The 12623-nt window shown below is 37.8% G+C and overlaps 1 protein-coding gene across 18 annotated transcripts in view; it reads right to left on the reverse strand.

The window, feature by feature from the left end:
- The window catches only part of LOC108702607 (breast carcinoma-amplified sequence 1), a 55426-nt gene that overhangs the window by 1459 nt on the left and 41344 nt on the right, over positions 1 to 12623 (reverse strand). For 10 of the 18 annotated variants that reach the window (XM_041578248.1, XM_041578247.1, XM_041578238.1 and 7 more), the window contains 7 exons: positions 12329 to 12370; positions 11843 to 12028; positions 9498 to 9539; positions 8928 to 8969; positions 7374 to 7520; positions 6133 to 6198; positions 1775 to 2068 (listed from right to left, as the gene is read on the reverse strand). In XM_041578248.1, the coding sequence (XP_041434182.1) occupies positions 1775 to 2068; positions 6133 to 6198; positions 7374 to 7520; positions 8928 to 8969; positions 9498 to 9539; positions 11843 to 12028; positions 12329 to 12370 (819 nt within the window). The remainder of the gene's footprint in view (positions 1 to 1774; positions 2069 to 6132; positions 6199 to 7373; positions 7521 to 8927; positions 8970 to 9497; positions 9540 to 11842; positions 12029 to 12328; positions 12371 to 12623) is intronic. The other 8 variants (XM_041578239.1, XM_041578249.1, XM_041578244.1 and 5 more) reach the window with 6 other exon arrangements.

The following is a 12623-nucleotide window of genomic DNA, read 5'->3' on the forward strand; positions in this document are numbered from 1 at the left end:
TAGAATCATTGGGTTAAAAGTCACTCTGCTATAGTTCCAGGGGTACCCAGGGCACAAATAAGCACTCACCCCAAATCTCCCCCTAACTGGCCTTCAGTCTGGGCCCCCTTAGCTCATAACAAGGTTACAGATATAAAGAAATATTGGGGTAACAGTCACCCTGCTATAGTTCCAGGGGTACCTAGGGTACAAATAAGCATCACCCCAAATCTCCCCCTAACTGACCTTCAGGCTGGGCCCCCTTAGCTCATAACAAGGTTACAGATATATAGAAACATTGGGGTAACAGTCACCCTGCTATAGTTCCAGGGGTACCCAGGGCACAAATAAGCACTTACCCCAAATCTCCCCCTAACTGACCTTCAGGCTGGGCCCCCTTAGCTCATAACAAGGTTACAGATATATAGAAACATTGGGGTAACAGTCACCCTGCTATAGTTCCAGGGGTACCCAAGGTACAAATAAGCATTCACCGCAAATCTCCCCCTAACTGGCCTTCAGGCTGGGCCCCCTTAGCTCATAACAAGGTTACCGATATATAGAAACATTGGGGTAACAGTCACCCTGCTATAATTCCAGGGGTACCCAGGGCACAAATAAGCTCTCACCACTAATCTCCCCCTAACTGGCCTTCAGACTGGGCCCCTTAGCTCATAACAAGGTTACAGATATATAGAAACATTGGGGTAACAGTCACCCTGCTATAGTTCCAGGGGTACCCAGGGTACAAATAAGCTCTCACCCCAAATCTCCCCCTAACTGACCTTCAGGCTGGGCCCCCTTAGCTCATGACAAGATTACAGATATATGATAACATTGGTAATTTGAACCCCTATTCCCAGGCAGAGTTTAAAACCTCTGGAATAAGTTGCATTTTCAAGTTGAGCTGAGACATAACTATTACTGACACTATAATATAAATAGACATATGGAACATTTCTCTTATCCAGGGCAGATATCTGACTTCAAAGCCACAGTACAGAGGTTTATGCCGGCTGAGCCGTGCCTGAGAGCCGACTGAATGAATTCATTTCTAGAGCAACTGGATGGTGCATATTAAAACCCTTATAAAACAGCAGTGCAGGAAGGGAGCAGATTCTCTCCTGTGACGTGTGTCTTAGGACGTTGCCATACTGAGTAATGACAAATAAAAGAATATTGGCATGCAGGTGATTTAGAGGAATAATGTATCTAAACAGGAAAGGACAAATAAAGTGGATAATTTAGAGTCTGCTGGTTCTGATTTATCCATGTGAATAAAAATGTTTCGATACGGTCACGAATAGAGATGACTGGCTAGTGTAGAGTATGAAGAGTGTGAGACAGAACGTACAAATTGTAGATAAAGAATTGGCAGATCTGGACAACTTATGGTGCCCTACTTGGTTATTTAGACTTATAACATTATGAAGAATTAGTATTAGTTCTATATATCTCCGATATCATTGATGTACTGATATTGTTTTATCCTCCTACCTACACCCTTCTTTCACCCATCCCCTTCTCTTCCCACCCTCTGTCTTTCCTTTTTTTCCTCCCTTTTCCTCTCTGTTCTCTGTGTTTTTATTATTGTAAGAAATATAATAACAATACAACTGGACACATTCTCCTATTAATAAAGCATTTAAAAAGAAATTATAATTCCTAGAAATTGCTCAACATTTGATGAATATGACCCAACAATTATTGGCACTGGTAGAACTGGAATGTTGTTGCATTAGGAAATAGCTTGGCCAACTCTACCTGGCATTGACCTATATCTGGCTAAACTTACAATAGCTTTGAAGAAGTTTCCCAGAGACTGTCTCTTCTCTGTCTTCTTCAGCTGTCCGTCTTTAGTTGCGTCGGCCCCATTCTGCACAAGTGCCGGATCGGAAGCTTGATGCTGTGTTGGGCTTACAGCCTCGGGCATATCTTTGCTTTCTTGCTTGGTCATCTTCTCAGCTCCCGCCTTTTTCTCTTTTTGGTTCTCCTTGATTTTGGGAGCTGGGGGTGGAGGTTCCACCACAGCCGACACTACTGTCTTCTCTGATTTTGTGGCTTCTGCCCCATCTGTTAGATCAAGTGACTGATACACAGAGAATAAAATAGTAAAGATGTCTGGAAGTTTTTCATTGTGGCTTAGTTTGGAAACTTATGAAAGTGATTAAATACATTGCTTATTAGTACCACCTATTTTCTTATTGTTTTCTATATGACAATGTAGTATAAAGATACTGTTTATTTTATTTATACATAAAAGTAGAAGCCCACATGCTGTATTATCTTTGGGAATCAATATGGAACCTCCCACCTATATGTTTTGGCACATAATAAGCTATACCCTCATACTGTACTGTCTAAGGGAAACAATATGGCACCTCCTTCCCATATGTATAAATACAAATATACAGAGAAGGAATGTTCTGGGAACACAATAAGCTATACCCTCATACTGTACTGTCTAAGGGAAACAATATGGCCCCTTCCTCCCATATGTTTAAATACAAATATACAGAGAAGGAATATTCTGGGCACACAATAAGCTATACCCTCATACTGTACTGTCTAAGGGAAACAATATGGCACCTCCTTACCATATGTATAAATACAAATATACAGAGAAGGAATGTTCTGGGCACACAATAAGCTATACCCTCATAATGTACTGTCTAAGGGAAACAATATGGCACCTCCTTCCCATATGTGTAAATACAAATATACAGAGAAGGAATGTTCTGGGCACACAATAAGCTATACCCTCATACTGTACTGTCTAAGGGAAACAATATGGCACCTCCTTCCCATATGTATAAATACAAATATACAGAGAAGGAATGTTCTGGGCACACAATAAGCTATACCCTCATACTGTACTGTCTTGTATTTCAGGGAAGAAAAAACCAATACAAAAATATTTCCTGTTTAACTATTCTCCATGAATTCGTTTACAAATGTTACTGGCAAAAGGGAAACAATATGGCAGCTCCTTCCCATATGTATAAATTCAAATATACAGAGAAGGAATGTTCTGGGCACACAATAAGCTATTCCCTCATACTGTACTGTCTAAGGGAAACAATATGGTACCTCCTTCCCATATGTATAAATACAAATATACAGAGAAGGAATGTGCTGGGTACACAATAAGCTATACCCTCATACTGTACTGTCTAAGGGAAACAATATGGCACCTCCTTCCCATATGTATAAATACAAATATACAGAGAAGGAATGTTCTGGGCACACAATAAGCTATACCCTCATACTGTACTGTCTAAGGGAAACAATATGGCACCTCCTTCCCATATGTATAAATACAAATATACAGAGAAGGAATGTTCTGGGCACACAATAAGCTATACCCTCATACTGTACTGTCTAACTCTGTTGTATTTCAGGGAAGAGAAAACCAATACAAAAAATATTTCCTGTTTAACTATTCTCCCTGAATTAGTTTATAAATGTATGGTACCATACCAACGAGCAGTCATGCTTGGCAATTCAAGGGAGTATTCAGTGTGTCTAGGAGATGCAGCTATGGAACTAAAACAAATCTTAAAATGAATTAAGTTATCTAGTTGCTGCGGTAAGTAATCTAGACAACCAGAAAATGTAGTCATTGTCATTGTTTTTGTGTTTTATTGCTACCGTTTTATTTCTATGATGTATTTTCCGGCATTCTTCACCCTACATCATGCTAATAGCTAAATTTAAGGTAGTGATAGACCAGATTTGAAGTCTATAGAAAAAAAATTTGGTTTATTTGCGATTTTAATTCTGTATGCAAAATCACCAAAACATAAGCACGAGAAACAAACCATATTCATATTCAACCGAATCAAAGTTGTACCTGCCCCTTTTTAATGGTGACACATATGCCTGGTTATTGAATGGAGAATATATTATTAGAGTACAGGTATGGGACCTGTTATCCAGAATGCTTGGGTCCTTGGGGATTTCGGGATACTGAACGTTCCTTAATTTGGATCTTCATATCTTCAAGTCTAAGAAAATCATGTAAACATTAAATAAACCCAATAGGCTGGTTTTGCTTCCAATAAGGATTAATTATATCTTAGTTGGGATCAAGTACAAGCTACTGTTTTATTATTACAGAGAATAAGGAAATCATTTTTAAAAATTAGGATTATTTTAATGGAGTCTATAGGAGACGGTCTTTCCGTAATTCAGAGCTTTCTGGATAGCAGGTTTCCATCATATACATGTATTTCCTTCTTCATGTATTTATTTTATTGTTGTATTTTATTCTCTTTACTTTTCCATTTATGCTGCCGTCGTATGTTTTGGTCCCTCACAATTCTATTTCTCTTTTTTAATTTACAATTTTTTACAGTTAATCCACTTTACTCCTCTCTCTTTGGCACACACTTTCGGCTGCTTTCTGTTCTGCTTTTTTTATTGTTGAAGCCTTTTGCTATCGTCTTGTTTTCTTTTATTCACACCTCACTTCACTCAAAAATAACACAAACCCCTCTAACAGGAAATCATGCTTGTTCAGTGCCCCATATATTAATCCTTGTTGTAGAATAAGGTTTTTTTTTTTAATGCTTATGTTGGTCATTTTGCTGGAGAGAGAGAGAGAATGCTGGTTGAAAGAACTGTGAGGCGAATATTTTAAAATATTTATGCTTTAAATTAAAAGGAGAATCCAATGCAAACATTTTGTTTTATACAGTATATAAATAGTTTTATAGAAAAATCTTGCTAAAGCTTAAAGGGGAACTGAGCCTCAACAGTTATATAGATAATATAATACATATCATTCCCAGTTGATGCAGAACCCATGCTTCAGAAATACATTTCAAAGCTACTTTAAAGGGGACCTGTCACCCTAAAAAAGTATTCAAAATCCTATTTTATCACATTAGTCAAGCAAAATGAACATTAATTACACTATATAAATTATTTGGATCTTGTTTTCTCCAGTCTGGGAATTCATAATTATAACAAGCAGGCAGAAGCCATTTTGTGGACACTGTTATTAAGACAAGTCTTATATCATCTCAGAATCTTGTTTGTGCACCAGAATGGGGGACCTGATGTCCATCCCCATGTACTGGCTACATTAAACAGTGAAGAGAACGGGGGAATATGGGGAGAGCAGTGACATCTAGGAAGTGTTGAATGGAAAGTGAAAGTAATTGTCTGCCCCGCCTCTATGACTAAAGCATAGAGGAGGGGCAGACAATATTTGATTGACAGCTGAGATTTTCAAATGAGTTTACAACAGCTTTGAATGCTTTAATAAAAAATAGAAATTGGGTTTCTTGTTTCATTTGAAACTTGTTTCTGAGAAATCACTTGTACTCTATCCTCCATATGTAATTGGGTAACCCACAGCAACCAATAAGATGTTTGTTTTTAAACAGTAAATGCTACCTGCTGATTGGTTGTTATGGGTTTCTGCTGCAGGGCAAACTTAGTGCATTGTATTACATAACCCCATATGTATGCTACTATTAGATCCTGTGGAGTCAGAGACTCAGGTGGTGGGTGGGACTTGAACACTCTAATGGCAGCTTACAGATGGAGGGGAGAAGTCTATAACTAAAGTAGTAGGCTGGACTAGAGAATTATGATGGATGCCTTCATGGGAACGGCCGGAAGTCTGTAACTCAGAGAGTGAGCTGGACTAAGAACATTATGATGGAAACCTTCGGGGGGAGGGGCAGGAAGTCTGTAACTCAGAGAGGGGGCTGGACTAAGAACATTATGATGGAAGCCTTCAGGGGGAGGGGCAGGAAGTCTGTAAATAAGAGAGTGGGCTGGACTAGATCATTATGATGGAAGCCTTCAGGGGGAGGGGCAGGAAGTCTGGAACTCAGGGAGTGGGCTGGACTAGAGCATTATGATGGAAGCCAGTTTACTCTAATGGTTGCTTTCAATGTGGGTCAGAATATCTCTTTTTAGCCGTTATTTTTGAAGCATGGAAAAACGTATGTTTTTCAAGACTTTTATGCATCAAATATGAAAAAACATGTTTTTAGATTTAGTTCTCTTATAAGTGACGAATAATACAAATATCCTTCCCCAGACAATTTCATGCATATCCTAGTTTTATGTTTGCATTCAGACAGAGACAGGAAAGCCTCCACCAGATAATTGCATAAGGAAATTCTCCACACTTACTGACTGGTCAGTACTTTTCTCGTTAACCTCCTCTGAATTGCCATTACCTCCATCACCAATCACTGACTAAAATAACATACATGGGATTTTTTAAAACACGTTAAAATTGAATTATACATTTGTTTTCTTTTTCTTTAGAAGTATTAATGCATCTCCATAGGCCCTACGCGTTTCACACATCTAAGAGCCCATGATTAAAGGAGAAGGAAATCTACCGATGCAGTTTAATGCCAACAGATTAGCCACAATAGTGCAAGCTATAAGACTATATTTATTCTGCAGAATGTTTTACCATATCTGAGTAAACAGCTCTAGAAACTCTCTCTGTTTGTTTAGGATAGCAGCTGCCATATTAGCTTGGTGTGACATCACTTCCTGCCTGAGTCTCTCACTGCTCACTCATAGCTCTGGGCTCAGATTACAGCAGGGAGGGGAGGAGGGAGGGGGAGAGAGGAGCAAACTGAGCATGCTCAAGCCCTAGCCCTGGAGGTTTAAGCTGATAACAGGAAGTCTGATACAGAAGCCCATGAGTACACAATAGAAGGAAAGAAATGCTGTGTTTCTTTTGATAGAAGACTCAGAGCAGCATTACTTTGACGGTTTACTGGTGTATTTATATAGACCTTTCTAATAAAGCTTACTTAATTTTAACCTTTCCTTCTCCTTTAAGTACCTTAGAGCTACAAAACGTGTAGGGCCTATGGAGATGCATGTATACTTTTAATTATGATTGTTAAAGACTTTTTTAAACTTATTCTTTTGGCCCTGTCAATTCCTCTGAGTGCCAGATAGCCCTTTCTCTTTGCTGAATATATTGTAATATCTTCCCCAGAATAAATCATTTTAACAACGTACCTGTAAATCACAGCAAAGCTAGTTTTTGTAACCGCATAACCCCCATTACGAACTATTTCCTGGCAACATGGGATTAATATGGAAGGTACGTTTTCTTTAATTATTAGAAAAATATCAACAGAATTTTTAGTGCAATTTCCACCAGTACTTTCCTCATAATGCTTAGGAGCTCCCTTGACTATTGACGGGCTACTTAGTTACTTATAAACAATTATTATACCAAAAGTACAAGAGTAGAGGGTGAAGATGCTGAGAAAGATGAGTAGGATTGAAAGAAGGAGAGTTAGGAAGTAATAGACGTTATCTTGTTAGACCTAACTGTTTGAAATATGGTGGCTTTCACCCGCCTGATCTAGAATTAATCCTGCTCAGTGTGTTATCCTTACCAGCTGTTTGAAGAACATCATCAGTTTTGGCTTAGTATTTTTCCCATCTTCAGCCTTTTTACCCTTGTCTGGAGATTCTTGCCCTTTGCCACTGGATGCGGCAGCCTGAACCCCGGCATCTGCTTTGGCTTCTTTCTCTGCTGAAGCCTACGTTATTGAAGAACCAGAAACAAATCTCTCAGTGCACTTGACCTTTAATGGCATTTATAATGATAAACAAAGAGGTGAGGCAATAAGCCTTGCAGGTGTCCTGGTGTCCCAGTGGTTATCAATGGGGCTCTGAGTTGGATTTTGACCCAGGCGTTCTGCAGGGGGGTTGCATTTTCTCCAACCATCTGTGACAACTGTGTTTTTCATTGACACTTGGGGCAAATTAATTTACACCTGATTAACTTGATCTAAACATGTGTTATGTGATAGGGACCTTAGATTATAATTTCCAGGGACTGATATGAAAGATGTGTAATCCCTGTACAGCACTGATGATATATTTCAGCCCTTTATAAATAAATCTTAATGATAAATAAATTAATGCACTGATAGAGAGGACCATGTAACTGTCATTTTTGTATCTCAAGATCTATTGCAATCTACAAAAAATTCTTCCTCTATCAGTCTGGTGTTAGCATTGGCTTTCATTACAACGGCTTTCAAGACCACATAATGAAAGTTACGTCTGATTATATCATCTGATTATCTTATGTGCCAAAGGCATTGTCAGCTAAGGTTCCTGGCTGCGGAAACTCATTAGAAAGTTATTATACCATAGTTTACTGACCTATCCATGTGACCCAAGATTTTAAATCAAACAACTAACTCCCCAGGGAGTACATTATTTTGCTTTTTAATAATGCCATTAGTCATCAGGACCTTAATTAACTAAGACTGCACTAAAATACAGTATATACATTAATGTTTAAAATGTCCCTAACTATTTTTTATTTTTACTTTGTACTTGTATTTAAGAAAATGTCTTAATGAGCCATCTTGCACTTTCAGTCTTACAGAAGTCTCCATTGTCCTTTAACTATTGAGCTTTCAGAAAGAGCCAGTGCTGCACTATGGAACTGCTTACTGGCAGGCTGTTGTTTCTCATACTCAATGTAACTGAAGGAGTCGCAGGGGGACCTGGATTTTACTATTGAGTGCTGTTTTTATATCTACTAGGGAGCAGATATCTGGTTACCTTCCCATTTTTCTGCTGAACGCATGCTGGGGGGAGGGAGGGGGTTGATACGCCAATTTGCATTGAAGAAGTAAAGAGTGACTGAATTTTATCAGAGCACAAGTCACATGACTGGGGGCACCTGGGAAACTGACAATATGTCCAGCCCCATGTCAGATTTCAAAATTAAATTAAAAAAAATCTGTTTACTCTTTTAAGAAACTGATTCCAGTGCAGAAGTCTGCTAGATCAGCACTATTAAGTGATGCATTTTGGGGAAAAAATATTCCCATGACAGTATCCCTTTAATTTGAATGTGCAAATCTACAAGTCAGTAGGCTTTCCAAAATGACTAGTAATGCTCTATTCATAAAGTTATAATGACTTACATTCTCAGTTACTGCCTCTGCCTCTGGCTCTTCTTTCAAAGACTGAAGTATAAAATATTGGGTATAAGTCACATGTGCTGTTACCAGCTCAAATGTTTGCCCATTACCTTCTAAATATATTTTTGAAATATGATTTCAAAAGTAAGTAGGCAGGAACTAAATATGGAAATCCTTTAAGCGGAAATAAGAGGATGATAAGAAGAGGCACAAGAAATGTCATCACAAGATTATGAAGAAAAGGTTGGAATAATGAAAAGATGAGGCCAATATAAAAAAACAATTATAAAACAAAGAAAAATAAAGAAAGAAGAGGAATATCTGGACATATTCCCAGATTTAAAATTGCCCACTAATCTGAAAATTTGTAGACATATTATTCTTTCTTTCTTTTTTTACCAAGAGTTATTCTGATGTCATGGCATTTAATGAATCAATGTATCTTATGCCAGATATTTGCCAAAAGAGATTTTGTTGGTAGCGATGTAAAATAAAGTGATGCTTTCAAATAAACAGAAATGTATAATCTTTTTAAGGGTCAGTTCAACATCACAAACATTAGCAACAACTTACATTTTCTTCATTCTTAACAGGCTGAGGGTCACCTTTAAAAGACTGAAGAGCAAATAAAAATATTGATAAAATATCATTGAATTTGTAGTATATTTGGAAAGATTTGCAAGGCCACATGCATTGGAGTCTTAATGACATCAACGGTATACCATCCAATCAAGGAAGGATTCCATGGATGGAAAGAGCTGCAACCAATGTGGTTGGTTTAGCATGCATGATTGTGCAGGAGAATAAAGGAGATGCCACCCAAGCAAAAACCACCCTCATCAAAGCTCCCAAGATGGATTGAAAGTATTCCTTTAAGATCCAATTTGAGGATGGAAAATAATTGTTTTTTTCCAATTCTTTGGAAAAGAAAGATCAGAAATGAGTCCTGGAATAAAAGAGAGTGTGCTAAAATGTGAACTACAAAGAAGACAATACACAGACAATTGATCTACAAAGAAGACAACTAGATACTAAATTTAGACGTCATTTTTTATTATCCATTGTGCCCTTCCAGGGCATTTTTAATATTGTTGAGTGGAGAGGCAAACGCAAGATATTTAAAGGAGAAGAAAGGCATACTGCACTTGGGGGTGCCAAATGTTAGGCACCCCCAAGTGATTGTTTTGACTTACCTGAAACTCCAGGCCAGTGCTCCTATCAGCAGAATACTGCACCGGCCCGGGGTTATACCAGTGAGCACCGGGGAGCGATCCTCTTCAGTCTTCTTCTTTCTTCAAATTTCCTTTTTAGTTAAAGTTTGGAATTTAATTCTACTGTGCGTGCTCAGCCACGCAAAGAAAGCAGAAGACAGAAGAGGATCGCTCCATGGTGCTCACTGGTATAACCCCTGGCCGGTGCAGTTTTCTGCTGATAGGAGCACTGGCCTGGGGATTTCAGGTAAGTCAATACAATTACTTGGGGGTGCCTAACATTTTGTTGGTCAAGAGAGGTCTTAAGTGTAAAAGTAAGTCGAGCAGTTCTACAGCTCCATCTGGCAGCCAGTGGTGGCAGTTGAGTAGATGTGCTCTCTTCTCTAGTCAGCAATGGAGGGGAAGTTGGTACGTAGAAGAAGTCTGGGCAATCTACTGTTGCTGTTTTGGTAGTATGACAGGCTGAGACACAATAATACTCATAGAAGCATAGTTCCTTTTCTAACATTATATGCAAAAAGAAGTTTGGAACTTAAGTGTAAATATCATTTACATAAAGGACTAGATATAGGTCACTTAAAACACATTCATAAAACAAGTAGGGGCATGAGTTTATTGGGAGTCAGCCAAGTCCTGTATCATAGTGGTCTCTGATAGGGTTGACTACCATCTTAACTACGGGGTCAAATTACTAATTTCAAAGTTTGAATTTCATCTGAATAGTAACCAACTCTACTACAGGGTAAAAAAAAAAAGTATAGAGTATGAAAGATAATTTAATTCAAAGCTTCATTTGGATTTTATCAGAATAGTAACCAACTCTACTACAGGGTAAAAAAAATACTTAAGTATAGAGTAAGTAAGATAATTTAATTCAAAGTGTCATTTGGATTTCATTTCAGAGGTGATTTTTAGTTCAAATCAGGACAGAAAACAAAACAAAATATGGTTTGATTCTTGTTACAAATCGTCATAGAAGTCATAGAATTTAAAGAAAATCTTCACTTGGATTCTGCTTATGTTGTGAAGACATTTTCCTTAAAGGGTAACTATCATGTTTCTGCACTTTATTTACCCCAGTTTCAAATCTTGCAAAATACATTATTTGCCACATCAAAATAAACTAAGATATACTGTAGACACCTTGAAGGGATTCTGTCATGTTTTTACGGTATAGTTTTTATTACTAAATTACACAGTTTACATTACAAATAATTCAATATAGAATTTAAAATGTTATTCTTGAACCAATAAATTCATTTTTCTTTAGTTGTAATATTGGTGTTTAGGCAGCCATCTCAGGTCATTGTGGGTGATTTTAGAAAGAGGCAGCACTTCACAATTCAGCTGGTTTCAGATAAGCTATTGTTTTTACTACTCTGTGTAACTAGAGGAGTCTTGGTTGGACTTTGATGTTTTACTATTGGGCGCTATTCTCCCATATACCAGTAGGTGGGGCATGGGAGCATTTTTAGCAATGCAGGTGTCGGGAACTTTTATCTGGTTAAATTCCCAATGTTCTGTTGAGAGGCTACTCAGAGGGAAAGAGAGGGGTGTTATCACTCCAACTTGAATTAAAGAGTGCCTGAAGTTTCAGAATTGAATATACAAAAATCTGTTTGCTCTTTTAAAGAGATTTCAGAGCAGGATTCGGAGTGCCAGGACATGATAGTTTCTCTCTAAGGAATCAGTTGCAGAATTGCAAACCTTTCTCCAAAAAGGCACAGGTGGAGCAGATTCCTTTTCTACTTTTCCATGACCACTTATCGGCTGGTTTGGGATCTCTGGTTGGACATTGGGGGCAGTAGGCTTAGTTTCCAAGGAAAGCTCCTGCTCAGGAGCAACATTGTCTGAGTTTTCTATTAGAGCTACTGCAGACTGTTGTTCCTCAACCTGGAACATAATAATTGAGCAATTTCATTAAAACCATCATTACAAATTAAGATAAAAATGATTATATATATAAAATATAGCAGAATTCATATGGCATTTTGGAACTCTCCTCCAAAGAACGACGACTTCCCTACTGATTATGCTTGATGGACAGCATAGAGGGAAAGGTCATCCTTGGAAGAAGAGTAGTACTAAATTATTCCTATTTCAGTGTTAAATAAATATTATGGTTCACAGAAAAATTCAGCAATAAATGCTTTGAAAGAATAATTTTGGAGGTGATTTTTAGGAATAACTTACATTTTCCTGGATTTTAGTGACAGCAGGGTCTCCTTTAAAAGACTGAAGACAAAATTTATATTAATATGGTGAGCTTTAGAACTGAAAATCTAGGGACCTAGGACTGTAGTTTACCAACAGACAATTCCTCTGAAACTTTGTTCATGCCATTTAGGACTAACATATTTCTGTGTTCTACGTTTGATCAAAGTAAAACCCTTTAAAGGAATTTACAAAAAGAAGAGATTGATAATCTGTTTAAAGGTATCAGTGACCTTGATAAACCAGAGATGATTGCAAGATTGATTGACATTAA

The sequence above is a fragment of the Xenopus laevis genome, chromosome 9_10S (assembly GCF_017654675.1).
Source record: "Xenopus laevis strain J_2021 chromosome 9_10S, Xenopus_laevis_v10.1, whole genome shotgun sequence".
In the NCBI taxonomy this organism is placed as follows: domain Eukaryota; kingdom Metazoa; phylum Chordata; class Amphibia; order Anura; family Pipidae; genus Xenopus; species Xenopus laevis.